This window comes from Tamandua tetradactyla, chromosome 3 (assembly GCF_023851605.1).
Source record: "Tamandua tetradactyla isolate mTamTet1 chromosome 3, mTamTet1.pri, whole genome shotgun sequence".
NCBI classification, from domain to species: Eukaryota; Metazoa; Chordata; class Mammalia; order Pilosa; family Myrmecophagidae; genus Tamandua; species Tamandua tetradactyla.
Genome location: NC_135329.1, coordinates 26251610 through 26278151, shown reverse-complemented (window position 1 = coordinate 26278151; position 26542 = coordinate 26251610). Strand labels below are relative to the sequence as shown.

The window sequence follows — 26542 nt, the reverse complement described above, 5'->3', positions numbered from 1 at the left end:
TGTAACAGGACTAGATACAAAAACTCAAAAATGGACAGCACAATAATACCTAATCGTAAAGTAATCATGTTAAAACACTGAATGAAGCTGCATCTGAGCTATAGGTTTTTGTTTTGTTTTGTTTTGTTTTGATTTTACTATTATTACTTTTATTTTTTTCTCTATATTAACATTCTATATCTTTTTCGGTTATGTTGCTAGTTCTTCTAAACCAATGCATATGTACTAAGAAATGATGATCATGCATCTATGTGATGATGTTAAGAATTAATGATTGCATAGGTAGAATGGTATGATCTCTAAATGTTGGGTTAATTTCTTTTTTTCCGTTAATTAAAAAAAAAAAAAAAAGAGAAGGGATAATTGGAGCTGAAGGGATACAGACTGTACAACGGGACTGGATATAAAAACTCAGAAATGGACAGCACAATACTACCCAATTGTAATGCAATTATGTTAAAACACTGAATGAAGCTGCATGTGAGGTATAGGTTTTTTGTTTTTTTTTTTCTTTCTATTATTGTTTTAATTCTTATTCTGTTGTCTTTTTATTTCTTTTTCTAAATCGATGCAAATGTACTAAGAAATGATGAATATGCAACTATGTGATGTTATTAAGAATTACTGATTGTACATGTAGATTGGAATGATTTCTAATTGTTTTGTTAATTCTTTTTTCAATTAATAAAAAAAAACAACAACAACAAAAATATATACATCAGGTATTTATTACTATTATCGCACTCCAGCTAGTAGTACCAATACTATTATCGTTACTACTATTCTAAGGAAAGAGAATACAGAACAAGAGCATACACACTGAGAATTGTCTGAGACAACAGAGTCCATGTTGAATGCAAAATCCCTCATTCTCTGTCACAAATGCTGAGATTTTCCTGAAATAAAAAAGTCAAGCTAAAGAATACCCGGTTGAATGGGTACCAAGTTATCAGCCTACCCAGGGTACCCGCAGGTCTCTCCCCTAACTTGTATGAATTATAACAGGCTTTTATTCACCCCTCAATATGAGCAATATTAAGTACCTCAAGAATGCTTTTTATGTATGGGACACTTAATAGACCTCTTCTCGTGACTGTCCCTACCATTCCGTTGGCTCACTTTCCTTCACCAGAAAATCACAGTCAAAAGCAAGATCTTCTTGAGAGTACAATCAATTATCACCCCGTCCGGGAGGTCTTGGATGAGAGGTTCTGTGAGGTTCTTGACCCCATCCACTTCCCCAGGAAGTGTGGTGCACAGCCTGCTGGCAGAGAATGTAGACTGATGGGAGGAGCCCAGGGGATTTGGTCTCAAGCCACTGGTCCTCAAAGCTTCCAAACAAGCAGACAGGGCAATGAGAAGCACAGGGGGCAGGGTGACAGAAGATAAAATGAAGAGATACTCACGATCTGGGGAGACTGCCTGTTCATGCCAATCACAGTGCGGTTGATCCTTCTCAGCAGCCGTTCCATCATCTGCTGTATGTGCATCGCAGTGGGGCCCTGCAGTGGAAACACAGGACAACACTTCTTCTGACCCAGTTTCCTTTTCTTTTTTTTTTCCATGCATGTCTTTATTTTATTACTCATCAAACACTGGATACAGGGGATAATAGTCCAACGTTTTTACATTCACATAGTCACAAGATAAAAGCTATACAGTTATGCAGTCATTATCAAAGATCAAAGCCACCAGGTTACAGTTCAAGAATTTCAGGTATTTTCTTTTGGCTGTTCTAATACACCAGAAACTAAAAAGAAATATCTATATAATGAATCAGCAGTCATAATCATTTGCTAAGTCCTAATTTCTGTGTTACAACTTCTCCCTCACATATGAACCTTCTCTCAATTGTCAGGGATATTTGGGTAATGACTATTTTAATTTCTTCATGATGGAAAGAGTGTCACCCTTATGGGGTAAAGGAATGCAATTGGTTGATGCAATCTTGGAGAGATTGATACCTTTGGGTTTCAGGGCTTATTACATATAGGAACAATCTGGGGGCTTTAAATTTCTGAAAAAAGATAAACTTCATAAGTAAAACTTTTATACAGTCTTAGAGCCAGAGACCTTTGCAGATGAAGAAGGAAAATGTCCCTGGGGGAGCTTCATGAAACAAGAAGCCTGGAGAGAAAGCTAGCAGATGTTGCATGTTCACCATGTGCCTTTACAGCTGAGAGAGAAACCCTGAACTTCACTGGCCTTTCTTGAGTGAATGTAATCTCTTGTTGGTGCCTTAATTTGGACATTTTTATAGACTTGCTTTAATTGGGGCATTTTCTTTAGAAATGTAAGCTTGCAACTTAATAAATTCCCCCTTTTAAAAGCCATTCCACACATGCAAAAAAAAAAAAAAAAGTAAAAGAAAAGTGGTGGTACAATGGTGGCTAAGTGGCAAGAATTCTTGCCTGCAGAGCTGAAAATCTGGGTTCAATTCCTGGAGGTTCAGCTTTCAACTTGGTCAGATGAAGGTACCTAGTTCTGTTGCTGTGGACATGAGCCAATGATACATGAACCTCATCTGTTGCTCATTACATCTGCAGTTGGCTAGGAGGCATTTGATTTAATTGGCTGGTGCTTAAATGAGAGAGTTCAACATAGCACAGCCAAAGCAGCTCAGCATACCTCATCTCAGCACTCGTAGCTCAGCCCAGGCCTTTGGAGATGCAGAAAGAAATCACCCCGGGGAATGCTGTTGGAACCCAGAGGCCTGGAGAGAAGGCCAGCAGAGATCACCCTGTGCCTTCCCATGTAAGAAAGAACCTCAGTTGAAAGCTAGCTAGCTTTCCTCTGAAGAACTAATGAAATAAATCCCTTTTTATTAAAAGCCAATCCATCTCTGGTGTGTTGTATTCCAGCAGCAAACTAGAACACTGGGTATAGAATTCTTGGTTGGGAGTTTTTCTCTTTCAGGATCTTAAATATGTCATATTGCTCCCTTCTCAACTTCATGATTTCTTGCTGAGAAATCCATACATTTTCTTATTGAGCTTCCCTCTTATGTGATGGATTGCTTTTCTCTTCCTGCTTTCAAAATTGTTTCAGTCTTTGAGATCTGACAATCTGATTAGTAAGTGCCCTGGAGTATGCCTATTTGGATCTATTCTGTTTGGGATATGCTACACTTCTTGGATCTGCAACTTTACGTCTTTCATAAGAGATGGGAAATATTCAATGATTAGTTCCTCCATTAGTCTTTCTGTGCCTTTCCCCATTATTTCTCTTTCTGGGACACCCACAACATGTGTATTTGTGCCCTTTATGTTGTCATTCAATTCCCTGAGGCCTTGCTCATATTTTTCCATTTTCTTCCCTATATTTTCTTTTGTGTGTTAGATTTCAGATGTCTAGTACTCTAGTTCACTAATCCTTTCTTCTGTATCCTCAAATCTATTGCTGTAGGTTTCCACTGTGTTTTTTAATTTCTACCACTATCCCATTCATTTCCATAAATTCTGTGATTAGTTTTTTCAAACTTTTGAGTTCTTCTTTATGTTCATCCAAAGTCTTCTTATATCTTCCCTCAACTCGTTGATTTAATTTTTGATGAGATTTTGCATGTCTGTTCAAACAACCTGAATTAGTTGTTTCAACTCCTGTATCTCATTTGAAGTGTTGGTTTATTCCCTTGATTGGGCCTTATCTCTGATTTTCCTACAGTTTTCGGTTGGTGTCCAGACATTTGATTTCCTTAATTGGTTTAGCCTCTCTCTCTAAGGCAACTCAGCAGATGAACTCATTGCCCTCCACCCTACGTGCAACAGAACTTGGGATGAGCCAGGACCTGGCATAAAGGGATTGAGAAAGATTGAGAAAGATAACCTCTTGACCAAAAGGGAGAAAAGAGAAATGAGACAAAATAAAGTTTTAGTGGCTGAGAGATTTCAAACAGAGTCAAGAGGTTATCCTGGAGGTTATTCTTATGCATTATCTAGATATCCTCTTTTAGTTTATGGTGTATTGGAGTAGCGAGAAGGAAGTTCCCGAAACTGTTGTGCTGTGTTGCAGTAGACTTGATTCTTGAAGACAACTGTGTATAACTATATAGCTTTATAATGTAACCAGGTGATCATGAAAATCTTGTTTCCAATGCTCTTTTTATCCAGGGTATGGGCAGATGAGTAAAAAAGTAAGGACAAATAAAGAAATAATAGGGGGAATAAGTGGTAGGAAAAAAATTGGGTAGATTGAAATATAGTGGCCAATGAGAGGGAGGGGTATGGGGCAGCAGATGTATGAGTTTTTTCTTTTTATTTTTCTGGAATAACACAAATGTTCTAAAAATTAATCATGGTGATGAATACACAACTATGTGATGATATTGTGAGCCACTGATTGTATATCATATATGGACTATACGTATGTGAAAATTTCTCAATAAGAATACTTTTTAAAAAAGAGAAACAAAACACACAAAAAAAGAAGGTAGGCAGAGATATTGTACACCAAAAATTTGATAAGATATTTAATAGCCTTACAGAAGTGAAAGAGACCCAAGAGATCATATAGAACAATTTCCGTATATTACTGAATGTGGAACTGAGGCACTGAGCTATGAAATGACTTGCCTAAGGACACAGGACTACGGAGTGATGGTACTGGGACAAGAAACCAACTGATTCACATGATTCAGATGAATTCTGTAACACATACAAATGTGGTTTAACTTAGCTAACCAAGGCCTTAAGACACTGTTGCCAATTTACAGCGCTTAGAAGTTCATTTTACTATTTTAAATAGTTACTGAATCATGTTTTTTTTTTTTAAATCATTATCTTTATGACATGATTGGTCACATCCATTTATTTGCTGCCAAGTCCTTGTTTAGGATCCAAATCTCTAATAACAACATTCCTTGGGAAAATTTGTTAGATTTTATAATGTGGTTTCAAGGAACGCATTTGAGCAAAAAAAAACAGACAATGGCGTATAAGTAATAAATATCATCTAAACATTACAAATAGCTAAGTGGGCTGCAGGGATCTGAGGAAGGGGAAGGATAGTTGTAGAATGGGGGGAAGAGGGGTAGCCAAAGAAAGCAATAGTTCCCTCCTGTACTAGTGTGGAGGAGGTGTGGATTAGCAGAAGTGCAAAAGTGCCTGTGTAGGGGTGGAAAGTATGACAGGCTGTAGCCAAACCTGGACTTTAAAAGGGGAGCTAAGGAATGACCTGTGGGAAAAAGAACAAAGCATTCTTCATATCCTCAATCAAAACTGGATCTAAAGATATTTCCATGGTCCTCCTGGTTTGAGAAAGGTCTTAGGCAAAAATAAGAGTTGATTTCCTTGCTCTGTGAGACCATCTGTGCTGTGCAGCCATCTTGGGGCTGATGATGATGGGTTGTGGAAAGATACTTTTTCTTCTGATCCCTCAACAAGTGCTTAACTGAAAACATTCAATAAGGTTCTCTGGGCCTCTCAAGTGGGGCCTGTGCATAGAACTGTGAGCTGTTCTATTGCTACGATATGATAAATCCAGGAGGGTGCAGTCCCATGAATTGATAAAAGATCCACCAACATTTGGAAGGAAGGACCAGTGTCAGTAAGAATATAGAAATGAGAAATTCTCAGCAACCCCATATGGGAGGGTAGAGAATTCTTTACAAGAAGATGAGGAGTCCAAATGCAGCTCCAATTCTTAACAGTACTTACAGGAATTTCAATAATGGGCAAACTGAGCAAGCCAGGAAAATCAGCCGAAACATTAAGGAGACTTTTTCCTGAACCTAGGTTTGCATGGGTGTTTCCAGCAAGGAGGCCCCTCTAACTGCATCTCAAATGGCCAGAGGCTGCACTAAAACCCAGGTTCTGAACTGCCGGAGCCAAGTGCTGAAACGATGAAGGCTACAGAGAATTCTTGTCCAATGCAAAGGGACCAGTAAGTGTTGTGCTGACTGGACTCACCACGTCCTTCCTGTCCAGGACTTCCAGGATGTTGCTCAGAAGCTGCGAGCTAGCCTCATGGTCAGGCTTGGTGGAGTTGTCATCTAACTGGCCACTGAGCTGGTCTATCAGCAGCGGCAACAGCACATCTCTGCACTCTGAGGAAGAAAACGTATGGCAGCTCATGGCCTGTCCAAGCTGCAGTATCCCCTCCTGAACAGCATGTTCTGTCCCTCTCTGCCTGTTCCCATAGCACGAGCTGTGGAATCAACCCCAGAGGGGTGGAGCCCTTCTGCCCACAGAGGTGCTCATGCTCTTAGCCATGGAGCTACAGTCTTATAATCTGATTTAAAAAATAAGAAAATTAGCCCTATCCCAGGTAAATGTGAGGATTCAGCAAAATGTTTAAAGTAGTTAACAATTTTTTAGTTTTCTTAAAATGCCAACCTGATACTTGAAAGCTGTATTACGTGAAATTAATAAAACTAAGTAAGCTATATACTTTTTCAATTTTTTTCACCTAACAGAGAAAATTTACTATGAAATTCTTAGAAATACTAGGCTTCTTAAAGCTTAAAGATAAGATATCATCTTTCTGCTATGTCTTTCTTCAGGGATTTTCACTATTAAAAAACACTATGAGTCCTAGCTATTCTGACACTAACAGGACTGAACATTAACAGTGAAAATACTTCCTTTAATTAGAGTTGTCTAGTGTGTGTTTTCTATTGCGCTCAAGTACCCACCTTTACTGGGATTTATTGGCTCATTTAGCCTTTCTGCATCCTTAGAGGCAGAGATCATCATAGCATATTAAGATCTTATACAGTGGTTTTCTGAAGGCATTAGTCTTCCCTCTAAATGTATTCTAGGAACATGTGAAATTTCTAAACACCAATTCATAACATGAAAAAATATCAGAGCCGAAACAGGTTACTGATATGATTTAGTTCAAGTCGTTCCTTCCAAACACAGAAGCTGAGACTTAGAGAAGGTAACCCATTTGTCCAAAGTTACCTGAAGAGCCAGTGGCAAGGCCAGGCGTGCTCTCCTACCATCAACCCACTCAACTTCTCCTATTTCCGAGAAGTACTGCTGGTCTCTCATATCCTCAGGAAGTACACAGAACATGAGATCATCCTCTGGGACTCCCTGACCTGGTGGTAACTCCAAAATAAGGTCCTACAGCTGCCCCACTCCTGCAAGTCTTGGGTTTCCCGGGAAGGTCCAGGTAATGGAACTCTTCCTCATATCAACTTTGGGGAAGGTCCCCTGTGATTTACACTTGGTGGCTGCATGCTTGCCTCTAATTGCAAGTGGAAAGCATGTGACCAACGAAAGTTTTTGCCACTCCACACTGCTCTTTCCCCCTACACCACAGCAGTGTGCTGTAAGGCAGCTCTCCCTACAAAAAAATAGGCTTTGATTTATAGCATTTGCCAATATACGCACCATGATCAATTTCCAACTACTAATGCGATGCCACTGAACATGGAGTTGAGAAGAGATACACATAGTCAGCTATCGAGTCAGTACAACTGGGCTCCAGCACAGCACTGGGCCTGTGTCCTGGGTTTTTGAGATTATGCAATAAGTAACATGAATTTATTTAAAAGGACCATCTTTTCTACTCGCCTCTTACTTTTCAGGTTTCGAGGATAAAATTCTCTAATGAAAACACTTGCTGATTATTCTAATTAAAGATTAAAAAACACATGATTTTGTTCTTTTAGGAACAATGAACTGGAAAACTGAACTGACTTCAGCTTCCCTTTAAAACCAGTTTCCCAGGAGATCCTTCAGTGCCAACAAACAATTGGCATGACCACTACTGACATTAAAAATAAAAAGGCAAGTGTTGGCTGAAGAAGGCACACTGGAATTTTGGTAAACAGCAGGTTTTGGTGGAGACTTACCTGACTGCCGAAAAAGATGACTCTCTACAATCTTGTTCATGCAATTAAGTTTCTGTCGAGCTAACTGGTTATCAGGAACACTTTGAATGAACTTGCAGAAAAGTACACTGGAAGGAAAACCAATGGTCAGTGTTTTCATTCTGCTGAGCTGAAGCCATCATTACACTCTTTCCCTATACCCTGAGATTTGGACATGGAAAGGTTTACCTGGAAAACTCTCTCAAATGATTTGAGAGTCTGCCTCTAGGAAGTGACAGGAAGCCTGCATTTCTCACTCATTAGAAGAGTGAGCCTTACAGCTGACTCTGCTTAAAGCACATCCAGACCTATCATCCCTTTCCAGACCTGCCTTAACCTTTAACAGCTCCCAAATGCCCTTTTTTTTTGGCCAACTCCAACCCAGTGTTGATGGTTCTCTGACTCTGCATTCCTACAACACTTAGGTGTAGGTTTGAAGTATATTATTATATACTTTCTTTTGTAGCTAATTTTATGTCTGCAGGTCTTATTTCCCCAGAGAAAGTGCAGACATCTCTCAAGGGCGTGCGCTGTGTCTTCTTTTATCTCTTCCACAGACCAGAGCATGAAAAAAGTGCTCGGTTAATGCTTAAAAGAATCAAACCACGTGTAACAGCCCAGACCCTAACCAAGCAGGGGAGCTGCTTCTCTGTTAAGTTCAAGAAACAAGTGCTTTTGCCATTTACCTGAGCTCAACAGGATCAAACACGAGTCTGACATCATTAATTATGCTAGGAAGGTACTTCAAAGCTGCACCCTGTAAGAAAAACACAAAACACAAATTCAGCTGCCAAGCGGGACAAATACAGAATTTATAGCTTGATTGTAGGAAGAAAAGTCTGTATTGAGCTCTTAAATGGGGAATTGGATACAGATGTCCTTGCAATGAAGCTTAAAGCTGATGCCTGCTACACTCAGCCTCCTAACTCTTTTTCCCGAAAAGGCAGGAAACACACTACCAGCAGGCATTGTCCATTCGGAATTTATTTTTCCTTTCTAAGAAGGTAAATTCTCAAAATCTTCCTCATGAAGTTGCCATAGCAGCAAAGGAAGAGTAACAAGGCCTCAAACTTGAGGTGTCAGGGATTATGTATTTTACGGAAAAACATATTGACGATGATGAAGATGGGTTTCTGGGAAAAACAGAGCAGGACTAAGAATAATAAACCATGGCCTGAAACGGCATCAGGATTGGTTTGCTGAATCCACAGGGGTCACGACAGTCATTGAAGGGATATCTAAAGGGGGATCTTATCTTTGGCAAATGGACAGTTGAGAATACAAATGTACCTAAAAGTCAAAATGAAGAGCTCTTTCTTTACTTCCTATGAGTTTTCCTCAAATTCATGCGCTAACCATGGTTTATAATTCACTTTGCGTATTCACTTTGTTTCTTTCCTACAAAGACCAGTTCTATATTGTCCCAGAATATCTTTGACGGAAGCCATGCTGACCTTGATCTTGACAGCTTCCTCCAGAGGTCTGTCCATTAGAGTATTGAAAGAGAGAAATAACTTGCGGATTGAATTATTAAATTCATCTCCATTTTCACTTTGGCCATAAAATCTTAACAGGAAAAAAAGAGAAAAGCAGTCAGATTTTGCAGTCTCAAAAAAAAAAAAAAAAATCTTAAAATACATTTGTCGCCTAAGCAATGCTGGAAGCCTAGGGTCTCAATGATGGTTATTTCACATTGTGCAGAGAGAATTAAAAGGGTGCTCTGAGATGGGTTCAAGGAGAATAGGAGGTAGCCAAATAGGTTGAGAAGATGTTACCATCTGCCTCAGCACAGGGTAGTAATTTCTAAGTAAAGTCTAACACAGAACATTCCAACTAGTCAGCTAGGGTCAGCTAGTCAACAGGGATTCTCCTGAAGTTGTGCCTCAGCTTCTGTAGAGTCTTCCCTGATGTTCTAAGGGCATTTGTGGCAGGGAGAGAAAAATGGCTGGCCTGGAGTAGCAGATGAGGCCAGTGTGCCTACCTTTCCTCAGCTCATCAGCAGAGCTTCCAATATGCAGGGGACTTGCTGCAATGACCTTCCCTAACCACACCACACCTGCCATTCTGTCCTCCAGCACCATTCCCTTTGTTCTCCCTCACTTCTTTTCTGTCTCACCAAGCCTGAGTCTTTTGAATTGAGGTTTCAGACAATGGGTAGAGAGGTCTTTCAACCCAAAATAGTTCTGAACGCAACCCAGCCTTTAAAACCAGTTAAGTGTCCATTCTATCCACTGAACCACCCAAGCTAGTGCTCACTGAGCCCCAGAATGAGCTGCTCTGCAACAGAGGCTTCCCAGGACACAGCACACCTCAGCGTTCACTGATTGGAACTTGTACTGATTACAGCAATCTGCTTGTCTTTATAAGAGCTGTCAGTCTACTACAAAAGTAGCTTATTCTCGTAAGTAGAAATCAGGAGGTTTTTTGGCCAATTTCTCAGAAACACAAAAGTCCCAAGATAGAAAAAGCCACCATGTTTTACAACCTGAACTACAACAATCTATTAAGTGGTCACCCAGCTTTCACTCTTAGCTCTTCATAATCCATTTTCCACACAACAGATGAAATCATTTAAAATGCAACCCAGGGGGCGGGCCGCGGTGGCTCAGCGGGCAAAGTGCTTGCCTGCTATGCCGGAGGACCTCGGTTCGATTCCCGGCCCCAGCCCATGTAACAAAAACGGAGAAACAGAATACAATAAAACAAGAAAATGTTTAAAGATGTTTCCCTTTCTTCCTTCCTTCCTTCCTTCTATCCTTCCTTCCTTCTCTCTGTCAAAAAAAAAAAAAAAAAAAAAAAAAAATGCAACCCAGGGTGGGCAATGGTCACTTAGTGGCAGAGTTCTAGCCTGCCATGCTGGAGACCCAGGTTTGCTTTCCATTGCCTGCCCATGCAAAAACAAAACAAAACAAAACAACACAGACTTTATTACTTCTCTTTTTGCAGTCTTCCCAAGGCTTTCCACGGCACTTGGAATAAAACCCAAACTCTCTGTTACAGTCTACAAGACCTCATTCTCATATGCCTCCCTTTTGTCATAGGCCTCCCCCTCTCCCTTCCTCTCTCATCCCCTAGGCTCCAGTCATACTGGCTTCTCTTTATTCCTCAAACAGGCCACACTCAGCGCCCTCAGTGCCCTGGCAGTGTCAGTCCCTCATCTTTCAGCCTCCACTCAAACACCAACTCCTACAGAGGACTTCTCTGACCATGTGATCCCAAGCAGCCTTCCCCAGTCATTCCATCACATCAACACCGCCCTCAGAGCCCGGATTTAGCTGAAATGATCTCACAGGCTTATTTCATTACTGTCTGCCTCCCCCACCCACATGTGAACCACAGGCACAGCAGAAGTCCCATCTCCTGGGCTGCTAGACCCCAACACCCAAACAGTACCTGGCACTCCACAGATGCGTGACTACAAAAATAGGAGACAGCACAAAATAAAAAATTTCAATCTCCTATTTGTGGGCGACTTACAATTTACCCTTGGTATTTTCCTAATCAAGGTAAACTCTAATCTGCTAATGAGCTCTGAAAGGTAATTTTAGCTCTGAAGAGGCCACACAGGGGTGGGAGATAGGTTGGCATTTCAACTGCAGCCTCGGACAGGGCCAGCAAACTGATGCGCCTGTCACATCTTCAATGGGAAAACACGGATTGTCAGACTCTCCTCTCAGCTTATGCTCTTCTTTAATGAGAAGAAAACATCAAGGAAAGAATGATCCCAAGCAGGTCACCAGGACTAAGGTCAACAAGGCAATGATCTTAGCTCATCTTAATTTCATGGGTTCACTAGGTATCCTAATCTTTGCACTCTTCTTTGCTCCATCTGCTAATTAAAACGATGACTCTGATGCGCTGAGACATTTGGAGGGGCTACTGAATTCGCGGATTTTTTTTAATTCTGGAAAATATTTTTTAATTTCCTAATTAAGGTTCTTTCTATGGTTTTATGATGATTTTATTACCGGACCTCAGGGTTGGCTATACAAACAAATTTTCAGGTGACAGGAATGTTCTCTCAGTAGAACCCTCCATGTTGAAACTATTCTTGATATGTGGAAGTCCAAAATAATTAGAAAATACAATCAATTTACTTTAAAAGCAGACTGCCTGAAGATAGAGTACTGAGTCTATGTATAAAGTACATGCTCATGAACACTGCTTGCTTCTAAACTAGGTAATATGGAAGAGCTATTCACGCATCTGAGTTTTTCGTAAGTTATTTAATTAAAAAAAAACTAAGAAATGTATACGTTCATTGTAGAAACTTTTAAAATGCAGAACTAAAAAGTAAACATCACCAACCTGTGGCATGGAAAAATACTTCTATTAACATTTTGACATCTATTTGTCTAGTTTTCCTTTCTATATATATTTTAAACTTACAGCTCTTTGAAATGGGATAATACCATAATTATGCTTTATGCTTTGCTTTTATCATTTAAGAATGTTTCATGGTGTTGTGTTCCAGAAGCCATATTTCTTAAAGATGATTGTATAATGTATACATACAGCTTTCATAATGTAACTGTGTGATTGTGAAAAGTTGTGTCTGATGCTCCTTTTATCTACAGTATGGATAGATGAGTTAAACGTATGGATTAAAAGTAAATAAATAATAGGGGGAACAAATGTTAAAATTAAAAAATATATATTGGGTAGATGGAAATACTAAGGTCAGTGAGAGGGAGGGGCAGGGGTATGGCATGTATGAGATTTTTCTTTTTATTTCTTTTTCTGGAGTGATGCAAATGCTCTAAAAAATGATCATGGTGATGAATATACAACTATGTGATGATATTTTGAGCCACTGATGGTATACCATGTATGAAGTGTTTGTATATTTAGAATGTATGTGCTGGGTGCTGCAACGGTGGCTCAGTGGCAGAATTCTCGCTTGCCATGCCGGACACCTGGGTTTGATTCCCAGTGCCTGCCCACGCCAAAAAAAAAAAGAATGTATGTGTTTGTGTGTTATTTTATCAATTAAAAAAATACGACTCACAGTGATATTTCCTCATTAATATACCCTATATTTTGCAAGGGCTGAATGTACATTGTGAATGTTGTTTTCCATCAGGTAAATTTCTAGATGGGCTGTTACTGGAAAAATATGTGACATTTTTATCCTTCCCATCCCCTCTCAACCTTTTTTTCACTTTTTATCCCTAATGCCAAATTGCTGTCTGAAAAATTTACGCTCCTATCAGCATTAAAAGCAAGATCATTTTTTCTCCCAATCACATTAATTGACAAATTTCATTTTTAGTCATCACCAAATGTATAGGTAAAAGATAGTATACACATATGTATATATATTGCATTCCTATATGTATATGTGTGTATAAATATTTTCAAAATATTTAATTGACCATATGAATTTTTCCTTTCTAAATTACCTGTTTTCATCTCTAGTGCTAAGGATATTTATTACTCTTGTATTGATTAATAAATCTACAATCAATAAAGCTATCAATCTTTTAATCATACATGATAAGTTGAAAACTTTTACCCAGGTTAATTTCTTGCCTTTAATTTTGCTTATGTTTAACAGAACACAAGTTTAACATATATATATTTAGATGCTCAAATCTAAAAACCTTTTCCTTCTTTCTTGGAAATAAATTTTAACAATTTGGAAACCCAGCTGTTTTTGAGGAGTAGACAAGGTGTTGGGGTTATAAGCACTCCCAGAGGAGGTCTCTCCTCTTTTTTTTATTTCTTCTATTTTTAATGGTGCTGCTATGCTTGGCATCCAAACTGAGAATTATCCTACGTCTCTGACTCAGTTTCACAAGGTGGCCGAGACTATTGTCAACAAAGAAACATATACCTTGGTAAACATCTTCCCCCAAACACCAGACACCATTCTGCTTCTAATACCAACAAAACAGCTCATGACCCTAGATTTTGTGAGCCCAGTATTGACAGGACATCACTTCTGGCAAGCGCAACCTTGCCACAGTAATCTGCCTTCTCAGAGCTGACGTCACCACCACAGGCTTCCTGCCAGCTGCACATTTTTAGACATCTGCATCCCTGCTGTTGTTCCTGTTAGAATTCTGTGGAATTCTACTGCTCTAAAGATACTTTGAATGGAGTTCACCTCCATCTTGATCCCTGAAGTTCTAAAATTTGGCAATTGTCGTGACATAAAACATCTCACAGAGCAACACATGGGCATGAATATTTAGGGGAAGTGCTTGAAGAAAGAACTGAGAGTAAAAACACCTCATTACAGTTACCATTACCTCAAGTAGAGTACTCTAGACTGGATGATGAATCTAAACAAGTACTTCAAGGCTTTCAAAGCAGCAAACAGCAATTCTGTCTTGCCGGAATCTTCTGCATTAGCCACATAAAAGTTCAGTACCTTGGAGAGTTTTCTTTAAAGGGAGAGAAATTAAAAAAAAAAAAAAGAAGTCAGTGGAGCAGAGTGGTACTGTGAAGTTTGGAATATACTATATAGTTAGTAAGGGAAAATGGCATACTGGGAGGTAGAAGTCATTACTCCAATGACATTTTCTGCAATCTGCCCTGGCCAAGGAAACTAATTCCTTTGCAATTTAGTTTCCTCGTCTCCCATCTAGGTTTGGAATTTCCTCCTGTTTAGAAATATTGGGAAGATTTCTTCCCCTCATTGGGATAAAAAAAAAGATCAGGAAATTAAAGAATTTAAAGGATTCAATTCATGAAGATGCTTTAATCCCTGGTATATTAAAAAGACATCTTCAGATGCTGCCTGTTAGGCAGAGGCTATACCTGCCCAAACTGAGAATTATCCTACGTCTCTGACTCAGGAGTCTGATTTGCTCCATTCTGCCCTTTGAGTACCATAAATATGGCCCAGATGAAAACATCACTGAGTGTGGGAAGAGGAGCTCAATCTGATGCACTAGAACTTGGTGGCAGACTAAATTATGTACCCAAGAAAAACATGCAATTAACCTTAATCCATTCCAGTAGATGGGAACCCACTGTAATAGGAGCTTTTAACTAGTTTTAGTTATGTGGAGCCAACTAAGTCAAGGTGGGTCTTAATCATAAAGCAGAGTCCTCATAAAGAAGGCCGCAGAGAAAAAGTCATGAGAAGAAGCCAGAAATCAATGGAACCCAGAGGAGAAAGGAGAAAGCATCGCCATGTGCATTGTTACACGGCAGGAAAGCCTAGGAACAAGGTTGGCCACCAGCCAGCTCCAGAATGCAAGACTTTGGGAGGAAAGCATTGCCTTGCTGATGTCTTAATTTTGGACTTCTCCTAGCCTCAAAGATGTGAGCCAGTACATTTCTGTTGTTTAAGTCAACCCAATGTATAGTACTTGTTTTAGCATCCAGGAAACTAAGACAAACTTCCATGGTCCTGAGTATCCCAACAGATAAAACTGTTCTGAGATGTAGAATGCACTTTATCTTTCTGAAATCTTTGGACTTGGAATGGTCTTGGTGTTGCAAGAACTCAGACTTTTGAGGGTAATGATATTTTGAACTTTCCTTCATGGAATCCCTGAGTTTGCCTTGTATAATGAAAAATCCAAAGGAAAGTTAGAATTGATCAGATCTTGTGCCTAAACCTAGATTTCTACAGTTGGAATGTTGCATTTGGTTGAACATAATTTAGATACACGGTGGTAGGATTTCCTCACCTGAAGCTCCTACCCACTTGGAAAGTGAAACTACGGGTAACATTATAGACCTTTCCAATGTTCTCATGGTAACACTTGTGGGGCATTCTCTTTTGAACAGTACCCATTCCCTTGATGTCTGCAATATCGCCTTTCTTATAGATTTGCATGTATGTGGCCAGAGGAACAACTCCATGATTTTGGAAAGGCCGAGAAAACATATAGTGGGTACCTCTCCTCTTTTACTTTGTGTCAGTCATTTTGGCAAATTACTGTAAGATGGAAGATCTGGCTGAAAGGAATGTTCTGGATCCTCTGCTTCCCCAATCCAGCGGCCATAATATCCATTCTGTTAGCTAGTGACTGTGGTACGTAATACCTCTTTTATATAACTTTTTAATTACATTTCTGGACCTTCGTCCAAAGAAAAAAAAGAACTTTATTCAGTTCAGAAAAGAATACAAGATACCAATGTTCTGACCTGGCAGAAAAGTTCAGCAGTTACCGTGATAGATCATCAGGTAGCAACTGGCATGATTTTGCAAGATCACTGTCAGAAAGATCATTTACTATGCCCAACTACATTTCTGTCACTAGTTACTGCATTGCTCTGCACAACAGCTGGAATGCAAGAGGACTCGGGGTGGGGAGGACAGGTAACCTACAATACCACGGTGAAGCAGGCACTTGAGGACAAAGTACAGAGTGAAAATGGGTGACTATCCTTAGGATGCACTAATGGAAGAGGTAGAACCACTCTCGTACGAAAGAAAGGAAACAATTCTTTTTATAGTCAATGAGTAACAGATTCTACAAAGTACTTGTGGCAGAGGGTTGAGACATGGCCTGATGTTCTACAACTTGGCTTTTTTTTGACACTGTTTGATCCCCTCGCTGCTCAAGTCAACCCCACAGACCTCTGCCTCCTCCGATCCTGACTACGGTCAGGTGTCTCGACTTTGAACTGTTGCTCCTGACCGGCTTCAACTCTTTGTCTGGACGTTCTGGACTCTTTTTTTTTTTTTTTTAACTATCCACAAGTATTTTATTTTTTACACCTCTTATGCCATGAACTCCTAGGAAATAGGTTCCAGAAGCTCAGGCTCCTTTCCACTGGTTCTCACAAAGTGTGCTTTTCTGGGTGGAGCAGGCTGGTGCTTCAATTGAAGCCAGGCACTGTTTTCTTTGGCTTCCTTGTTTTCCTGATCATTTTCCTTTACATGCTTCAGGAAGCTATCTCGGCTCTTAGAGTGCTTAATATGCTCAATATGCACGTTAATTCTCTTGGCAAGAATCTTGCCCTTCACTTGTTTTTTTGCAACATTACCAACAGCATGCTGGTAACATTATAGACCCTCCCAGTTTTGCCATGGTAACATCTGTGCAGCATTTCTTTTTGAACAGTACCCATTCCCTTGAGGTCTACCTTATGCCTTTCTTGTAGATTTGCATGTATGTGGCCAGAGGAACAACTCCATGTTTTTTGAAAGGCCTAGAAAACATATAGTGGGTACCTCTCCTCTTTCCCTTCATGTCCGTCATTTTGACAAATTACTGCAAGATGGCAGTTCTGGCTGAAAGGAATATTCTGGACTCTTGAAGAGATATAGCCTTACCTCTGCTGAAACTTGCAAGGAAGAAGAGCCTGAACTTGACAGCTTTCCCAGGGTTAGAAACATTTAGATGATTCCCCCTTTCAGAGTAAGTTTAGAATCCAAGTTCTGCACATACAGGCACATCTACTCAGCTTATATCCCTCTTGTTTCTCAACAGCCCAGCTCTAAGAGATCAAATCCAATAATCCAATAATATGTAGTTCCTTTGAATCATACTTACACATATGCCAAAGTGGCACTGAAGTGCTTGTAAATGTAGGTTTCAAGTACAGTATTAAAATGCTGGAACTTGATGTCTCCTATCAGTGAAATAATAAATACCTGCCAAAGGGAAAAACAAATAGTAGCAGTGTACAACTCCCAGGCATTCTGGCAACAAGCTGAATTTATCATCTTGGTCCCTTCTTTTCTTTATTGATCATTTTTGAGGACATTCTATTCCAGAGCTGGAGTGAGGTTTGAGGTTTGTATTTATTTAACATGGGCAGAGAGAACATGATATGTCAGGCCCATGCTGATGCTGTGAAGAAGCCTACAAGAGTCAACATCCCTGGCCTCAAAGAGCTTACTGTCTCAGAGAGAAGAGAGTCTGGGGAGAAAACAAGATGGCAAGAAGGAAGATATGGAGGGAGGTTTTCTGTGGGATAAAATAAATTCTAAGCTAAGGATGCAGCTCTTATGTTATTCCATAACATTCTTTTCCTGAGTAAAGTGTGAGTGCCTCTAATATCTGAACTTGACTTGAATCTAAACTCCCAATTTCTGCCCCATAAGTTGATGCCAAAAGGTGTATAATCTAGAATGACTCTATTACAATGTCTTATGACAAAAGAGTGTGAAGGAAGGGATACATGGGATGTCCACATATACCCATAGTCTCCAGAGACTGTCATGCAAGTCCATAACCTTAGTGTTCCTTTCCCATGAATCTGGCAAAGTCTGATCTCAGCCAGGGGCTATTTCCTCTCTTTGTCTTACATCCTTAGCTCTAATGCCCTCACAACTTCTTGAACTTATCAATTTCTCCATCAGGTGAATGAAGTAAAGGTGCAATTTTACCTTCTTCCTCAGTTGCAACATTCAGGCAAAATTCTGAACTGCACTTTAACCCCAACAATGAGAAAATGATCTTTGGTGTGGACATGTCAGCCTCCTCCCCTTCACTGCCAGTTCTGATCTTCCTGGATTCTGAAATCACTTATCTTTGTCTTGATTTCAGTTCTTGAATGGGTTGCATGTTTAGTCCTCTATATGATGAGTTTAATTTTTTGCTGTGTTGTGTATTCTATATAATGAGGCTAAGATTCACCTCTAACAGATGAATTCCATCTCCCTTGTATAAACACACAAACATACACATACACAATCTTTTCTGTTTAGACCATACTCGCTTAAAACTAGAAGGCTCTAAAGGGTGCTAAAAGGATTCCTGATGTCTACTGTAATAAAACCTTGTTTTCCATAATGAAATAGAGAAAGCCTATCAAAAAGTGAGGTCTAAGAGGAAATAAAGAAATAAAGGCCTTCAATATAAGTCAATTGTTTCTAATTTTTCTTTCAGGAAATTAGCCTAAATAAATAATTAGAGGGATATATACAATTATCTATGCAGAAGGCTATTCATCATGATCAATTATAATAGTGAAATACTGAAACTACACAGTTGCAAGAATAAGTACTAATTAATATGTTTAACTGCTTACCAGTGCATCAAACACAAGGAAGTCATACATTTCATTGTCTGACATTTCCATCATTATGCTAAAAAGGGCATCTAGTGTATCTTGCAAAAACTGAAGATAAGGAAAAAAGAGAGGTTATTTCAATGCTTTCAGTTTAGCTCCATGCTGCAGAAATTTTGAGATAATTTTTAGGTTTGAATAGAACAACTTTTGAAACAGCTAATGTGTTTTATATTTGCAATGATTAATTTAATTTAAAATGTTATACTACTGATAGTCTATGAATAATATACACATACCTTAACAATCTCTCCTCCATCCACCTCCATTAACTTCTTTAAGTTGTGTTTAATGTTCTGGAAGTTGGAGCGCCAATTTAACAAGCCTAATAGGTCAACTGGGAAGAATGACCACAAACCATAAGCATTAGACTCACATTAGAAGAAGCAAACCAGATCATTACAGGATACAAGTACAAAACTCTCAAGGAAAGATTATTGCTCTTAATGGCAGATAATCCAAGCAGTACATTATATATTCTTTTAACTTACTATCGCCTATCTAAGTCAGAGAAAACCCTGGGGTTCCGTTTCATTCTTCAAAGCGGAAAAAAAAATAACCGCTAATGTACAAGAACATCAAACGATATCTGCCTGGAACATCACAGTCAGAAATGTTCAGTCTAATGAAAGCACTCTCTTCTCGTCCCACCCCTGAGCCTCCTGGGGCAGAGGGAGGGACAGCAGAGCTTGCCCATTGCTTATGTAATGGCCCGTACCTTTAACTTACGGGATTGCTTCACTTGTCCTAGTACTATGTACGTCTGGGTGGATTTATAGGTAAAGGGGGATTTACACACATACATTAATTCATTTACACATATAACCACACTAAGGAGTAGATTTTATTTTTTTCATTTTTTTAGATGAGAAAACAGGCTCCATGAAATTAAATTACCTGCTTTAAGTCATACAACAGCTAGAGTGGTAGAAAGGAATTTAATTATAGATTTATCTGATTTCCAAAATCATATTCGTGCTCTACCTTACAATCCCCAGAGATCTTTGAAGAAATAGACAGACAGGCAAATCAGACTGCTTGCTACTTCAAAGGAAAGTGGAGCAGATTCATATCCCTCAGGATAAGCCCTGGGCAAAAATCTCAAGATATTTTTGGGTTTAAAATGCAGAATCTTGGGTCTTCAGCCACCCACAGCTTTAATGAATGTTGAGCTACTGAAGTGTCATAGGAAAACAGAGTGGGGGTCGAGGCTGTTAGTATTTTATCATTTTGTTTAGTATCTTAAGCTACTATTAAACTATTTATTGAGCATTATTTAGTAAAAGTAGCAAATATATACTTTTAAAATGAATGGATTCATATAAATATCTATAAGTAGTTGCAAATGCAAACTATTTACTGGATTAGTCAATGTGCTTCACCAGTGTTTGTTTTATTGGCTTGCATACTGTTTAGTTTCTGAGAACGCTCCAAAATCCAGTGCCTCGTGACTTCCCACTGTCTACAGAATAAAATCCTAATACATCATATTAAATGCAGTAAGGTCCCATCAATGGCTCTCTGTCCCAGTCCTAGCACCCACAGTTCTCTTTTACCCCTCAGCAGGCGGGTAGACCACTCACTATTCCCAATTTATGGCATGCTCTGAAATATCTCCACGTCTTTGCATATGTTCTTCCCTTTATCTGAAATGGCCTGAAATACTAGGTATTTTGTGAACTCCTATTATATTTCAAGACTCATCTCAAAACCATGTTCTTTGGGAGTCTTACCTTGGTATCCCTCTCTCATGTCTGTATCCCCTTCTAGTCTCCCCTTTTTTCTTTGTCTATATCTCTGTTAACGTACAAAATAGAGACACACTTTTGGTGTCTCTTTTGCTCTCCCCATAGATTTGAGCCACTTGAGGACAGGAACTTTGTTGCCTTCGTTCTAACAGACCATCACAATGCCAGACACTTAGTATGTACAACAAGTGTTAAACAAACGATGAAAGAATGAATGAATGAATAGAAAATGGAACCAGTAGCCCCTGAGGAAGCTGATAATATGCACAATCCGATTCATTAATTTATTCATTCCTAAAGCAAATGTTTAACAGTAGGCACCATGCCAAGCACTGGTCTACTTCTGTCTTCCCTGTCTCCTATTTCTGCCACAGGCCAGTCATTCTTCATTCTGCTCACTGCTGCCCGAGGAAAAGAATTTAGATACTTTATCAGGGGTGACTATTCACCCAGTAGCTTCAGCTCTGCAAAGAAACCAATTGCCCAGAAATGTGATATTTACATGCCACACCACTGCTCACATTATGAATATATTTTAGCATACTGTGAATCATAAGGTCTCAGGGCTGCAAGGGTGGTGGCATAGAGTTAACAAAAGAGCACAAGATTTGTTATGCCTGAGATTCACATAGGTTAATGCATGTTTTGCGAAACAATTTATTTTCATTGCTGAATAGCATTTACCCCATTTTATAGGTATACTATAATCTGTTTATACAACCTACTGTTGACGGACATTTGGGCTGTTTCTAGTTTTTGCCATCACCAACAATTCTGCTCTGAACATTCTTGCATGATTTCTAACACCCACGTACAGCAACTTTCTTGGGGTATAAAACTGAGGGTGGAATTTCTGAGTCACTGGAAACAATCACCTTCAACTACATTAGATATTATTCAAAGAAAGGCAAGAATGACAATCCCAAAATTTAGGATAGAGATTACCTTTGACAGGTGATTATGAAAAACGACAGGACTAGGGAGTATATAATTTTAAAAAGAAAAGCAAAAAAAAGAAAAATCATAGGCTCTGGAATTACAAATAACTGTTTTCAAAACCCAAGTTCACTACTTAAGAATTTAGGCAAGATATTTTCTCAGCTTAAAACTTAATTTTCTTATCAGTAAACTGGGCATAATACTGGAAATATTTGTGCCATCATGTCCTAGGGTGTTGGAGGGTAAAAGGAAATGATGACTGAATAATTTGGCACAGTACCCCATACTTGCATGGAGAGAGGAACTCTCCTCTCCCCTTCCTGGAGAAATAAATCTATCCTCACCCTCCATACACTCCCAGCAACAAACAATCCAGAACAAATTGTTTTGTTCTATTTAAAAAAAATACATACATATATACCTAAGAGATTCTACAAGATCTCTTTGTGACAAACCACAGTGGCTTTTAACTTTCTGAGTTTGAATTAGTCCTCCCAAGGCTAAGAAGACATGCCTTTGGTCATGGTTTCAGTGTAAAAGGTGAACGGCTGCCCTCTTTGATCAGTAAATTCTCTTATACAGGTGGTGCGTCATTAACATTCTTGAGCCTTTTCTTTTTCAGAATAAATTAAAATGATAATTTTTAATTTTCGGCAAATTGGCAGAAAGCAAATGTATGAATGACCCGCAACTATCATTTGTCCCTTAGAATGTCCTATTTTCTCCATGACTCAGAGTTGCCCTGGCCAGTCTCTCTATCATTCCTATCTCTGTCCTCTCTCCCTATACCCCAGTTCATACTGAAAGGTCATCACTCCCCCTAAATGAAATGAGAGTTGGCTCTTTGAACTTTCTTTGGACTAGGCTATTACTTAAAGCTCTTTTTTTGTCTGGTAGGATGAGTTTTCTGAAATCTAAACAGCAGGAATGATGATGGCCACAACAGAAAGAACACAGTGATATCCACAGAAACTTCCTACAATGACAGAAATGTATATTTTTGCCACAATATGAAAATTCTACTTGCACAAGACTACTGAGCACTTGAAAGGGACTTGTGTGCCCAAGGAGCTGAACTTTTGATTTTATTTAATTTTAATTAATTTAAAGTTCACAACCCACATGTGGCTGGTGGCTACCATATTGGGATAGCATGGGAATCAGAACATTTAGATGGGATGACATAGATGTGAACAAAATGTTCAAATTTGAGTATATTTCCACCTGTCAGTGAACTTGCCTAAATTTTTGACTTGGCGATAATAAATAGTGTAACAATATGGCTATTTCTAACAGAAGTCCTTTTTGCTTTCTATTATATGTTTTTACAGGTTTTCTTTGTTCTTTGAACTCTTGTCTGGAAAGGCTCATCTACTGGTTGTTCATTTTGCTAGGAAGGAGAACTGGCCAGGGATGCATATGTATACTGACTCATGAGCTGTTGCTAACGGTTTAGCTGGATGGTCAGGAACTTGGAAGGAGAATGATTGGAAATTGGTGACAAACAGGTCTGGGGAAGAGGTGTGTGGCAAGACCTTCCTGAATGGGCAAAGAATATGAAGATACTTGTGTCTGATGTGAATGCTCACTAGAGGGTGACTTCGGGAGAAGAAGGTTTTAATAATCAAGCAGATAAAATGATCTGTCCTGTGGATACAAGACATCTCCTTCCCTCAGCCACTTTTGCCACTGCCCAATGGGCTCATGTACAAAGTGGGCATAGCAGTAAGGATGGAGGTTATGCATGGGCTCAGCAACATGCACTTCCACTTAGCAAGGCCGACCTGGCTATGGCCACTGCTGAGTGCCAATCTGTCAGCAACAGAGATCCACACTCAATCCCCAATATGGCACCATTCCCTGAGGTGATCAGCCTGCTACCTAGCAGCTGGTTCATTACATTGGACCATTTCATGGAAGGGGCAGCTATTTGTTCTAACTGGAATAGAAACATACTCCTGATATGAGTTTGCCTTCTCTGCACACAATGCTTCCACAAAAACTGCCATCCACCTAGAGAACTGGATATCCATATGCAAAAGAATGAAAGAAGACCCATATCTCACACCCTACACAAAAGTTAACTCAAAATGGATCAAAGATCTAAGACCATAAAACAGTTAGAGGAAAATGTAGGGAAATATCTTATGAAACTTACAATTGGAGGCAGTTTTATGGACCTTAAACCCAAAGCAAGAGCACTGAAGAAGGAAATAAATAAATGGGAGCTCCTCAAAACTAAACACTTTTGTGCATCAAAGAACTTCATCAAGAAAGTAGAAAGACAGCCTACACAATGGGAGACAATATTTGGAAATGACATATCAGATAAAGGTCTAGTATCCAGAATTTATAAAGAGATTGCTCAACTCAACAACAAAAAGACAGCCAACCCAATTACAAAATGGGAAAAAGACTTAAACAGACACCTACCAGAAGAGGAAATACAAATGGCCAAAAGGCACGTGAAGAGATGCTCAACTTCCCTGGCCATTAGAGAAATGTAAATCAAAACCACAATGAGATATCATCTCACACCCACCAGAATGGCCATTATCAACAAAACAGAAAATGACAAGTGCTGGAGAGGATGCGGAGAAAGAGGCACACTTATCCACTGTTGGTGGGAATGTCAAATGGTGCAACCACTGTGGAAGGCAGTTTGGCGGTTCCTCAAAAAGCTGAATGTAGAATTGCCATACGACCCAGCAATACCATTGCTGGGTATCTACTCAAAGGACTTAAGGGCAAAGACACAAACGGACATTTGCACACCAACGTTTACAGCAGCGTTATTTACAATTGCAAAGAGATGGAAACAGCCAAAATGTCCATCAACAGAAGAGTGGCTAAACAAACTGTGGTATATACATATGATGGAATATTATGCAGCTTTAAGACAGGATAAACTTATGAAGCATGTAGTAACATGGATGGACCTTGAGAACATTATGCTGAGTGAGTCTAGCCAAAAACTAAAGGACAAATACTGTGTGGTCCCACTGATGTGAACGGACATTCGAGAATAAACTTGGAATATGTCATTGGTAACAGAGTCCAGCAGGAGTTAGAAACAGGGTAAGATAATAGGTAATTGGAGCTGAAGGGATACAGACTGTGCAACAGTACTAGATACAAAAACTCAAAAATGGACAGCACAATAATACCTAATTGTAAAGTAATCATGTTAAAACACTGAATGAAGCTGCATCTGAGCTATAGGTTTTTTGTTTTTTTTTTTTACTATTATTATTACTTTTATTTCTTTTCTCTATATTAACATTCTATATCTTTTTCTGTTGTGTTGCTAGTTCTTCTAAACCGATGCAAATGTACTAAGAAACGATGATCATGCATCTATGTGATGATGTTAAGAATTACTGATTGCATATGTAGAATGGTATGATTTCTAAATGTTGGGTTAACTTCTTTTTTTCTGTTAATAAAAAAAAAAAAACAAAAAACTGCCATCCATGGAATGCCTTATCCACCATCATGTTATACCACACAGCATTGCCTCTGATCAAAGAACCCATTTCACAGCAAATAAAGTGCTAGAAGGGGCACATGCTCATGGAATTCTCTGGTCTTATCATGTTCCCCATCATCCAGAGGCAGCTGGGTTGATAGAATGGTGAAATGGCCTTTTGAAGACCCAATTATGGTGTCAACTAGGTGGCAATACCTTGCAGGGGGGCAATGTAGCAGGAGGCTGCGTACGCTCTGAATCAGTGTCCACTGTATGGTGCTATTTCTCACATAGCCAGGATTCACGGGTCCAGGAATGAAGGGGTGGATATGGGAGTGACACTACTCACTATCACCCCTAATGATCCACTAGGAAAATTTTTGTTTCCTGTTCCTGAATCCTTAAGCTCTGCTGGTCTACAGCTCTTAGTTACAAAAGGAGGGGTGCTCCTACCAGGAGACACAACATTGATTCCATTGAACTGGAACTTAAGATTGACACCTGGCCACTTTTGGCTTCTTATGCCACTGAATCAACAGAGGCACAAAAGAGGGTTACTGTTCTGTCTGAGGTGATTGATTCTATCAAGGGGAAATAGGACTGCAACTACATAATGGAGGTAAAGAATCATTTTCCTGAACTATAGGAGATCCCCTAGGGTGTCTCTTCGTGCTACCATGCCCTGTGATTACAGTCAATGGAAAACTGCAACAACCCAGGCAGGATTACCAATGGCCCAGAAACTTCAAGAATGAAGGTTTGGGTCACCCCACTAGGCAAAGAAATACAACCAGCTGTAGTGCTTGCTGAGGGTAAAGGGAACATGGAATGGGTAGTAGAAGTTATGATAAATATTAACTACACCATGCAAACAGTTACAGAAATGAGGACTGTATTTCCTCGCTGCTTTGTTATGAGTATGCTTACATTTGTATATAAGCAAATATCTTGTTTTCCTCTTATCATATGACATAAGTTGTATTATTCATATTATAGTATTTAATTCATAGGATATGAAGTTTAAGAGTGAATGTTACCAAAGGACTTGTACCCTATTCTGGAGAGATGTAGTGAGTTTTCAGCTGTACACAGGACAGCTCAGTATTGTTAGGTGCAACAAGTGTCTGTTATTGTGCTCTATTTGGAAATTAAGCATGTTTCAAGGTACACAGATGCCAAGTTGACAAGGGGTGGACTGTGATGGCTGGGCTCTGGTGTCAACTTGGCCAAGTGATGATGCCCAGTTGTCTGGTCAGGCACTGGCCTGACCGTTGCTGCAAATATATTTCATGGCTGGTTGATCAACTGGAAGGCTGGTGTATTAGATCATCAGTCAACTGACTGCATCTGCGGCTGATTACATCTGTGATCAACTAAGGCACATCTCCCACCAACTAGATAATCCAATCAGACAAAGACTTTTAAGGAAGGAGAAAGACTTTCTCATTGCTTCTTCAGCCAGCAGGCTCTTTTCTACAGAGTTCATTATCCAGACCCTTCATCAGAGCTGCCAGCTGTGCTATAGGTTTTGGACTCTTCTTTTCCCATGGTTGCATGAGAAACCTTTATATATCTCATATTTAC

At 39.4% G+C, this 26542-nt stretch overlaps 1 protein-coding gene and 1 pseudogene across 3 annotated transcripts in view; both read right to left on the bottom strand.

Moving 5' to 3' along the window:
- Positions 1-26542, bottom strand: part of DOCK5 (dedicator of cytokinesis 5) — a 241667-nt gene that overhangs the window by 70677 nt on the left and 144448 nt on the right. For all 3 annotated transcript variants that reach the window (XM_077152826.1, XM_077152828.1, XM_077152827.1), the window contains exons 19-27: positions 19042-19139; positions 18764-18853; positions 17281-17381; positions 14074-14208; positions 9274-9385; positions 8506-8576; positions 7802-7908; positions 5907-6043; positions 1407-1502 (exon numbers count right to left, since the gene is read on the bottom strand). In XM_077152826.1, the coding sequence (XP_077008941.1) occupies positions 1407-1502; positions 5907-6043; positions 7802-7908; positions 8506-8576; positions 9274-9385; positions 14074-14208; positions 17281-17381; positions 18764-18853; positions 19042-19139 (947 nt within the window). The remainder of the gene's footprint in view (positions 1-1406; positions 1503-5906; positions 6044-7801; positions 7909-8505; positions 8577-9273; positions 9386-14073; positions 14209-17280; positions 17382-18763; positions 18854-19041; positions 19140-26542) is intronic.
- Positions 14231-17275, bottom strand: LOC143677162 (large ribosomal subunit protein eL21 pseudogene; annotated as a pseudogene).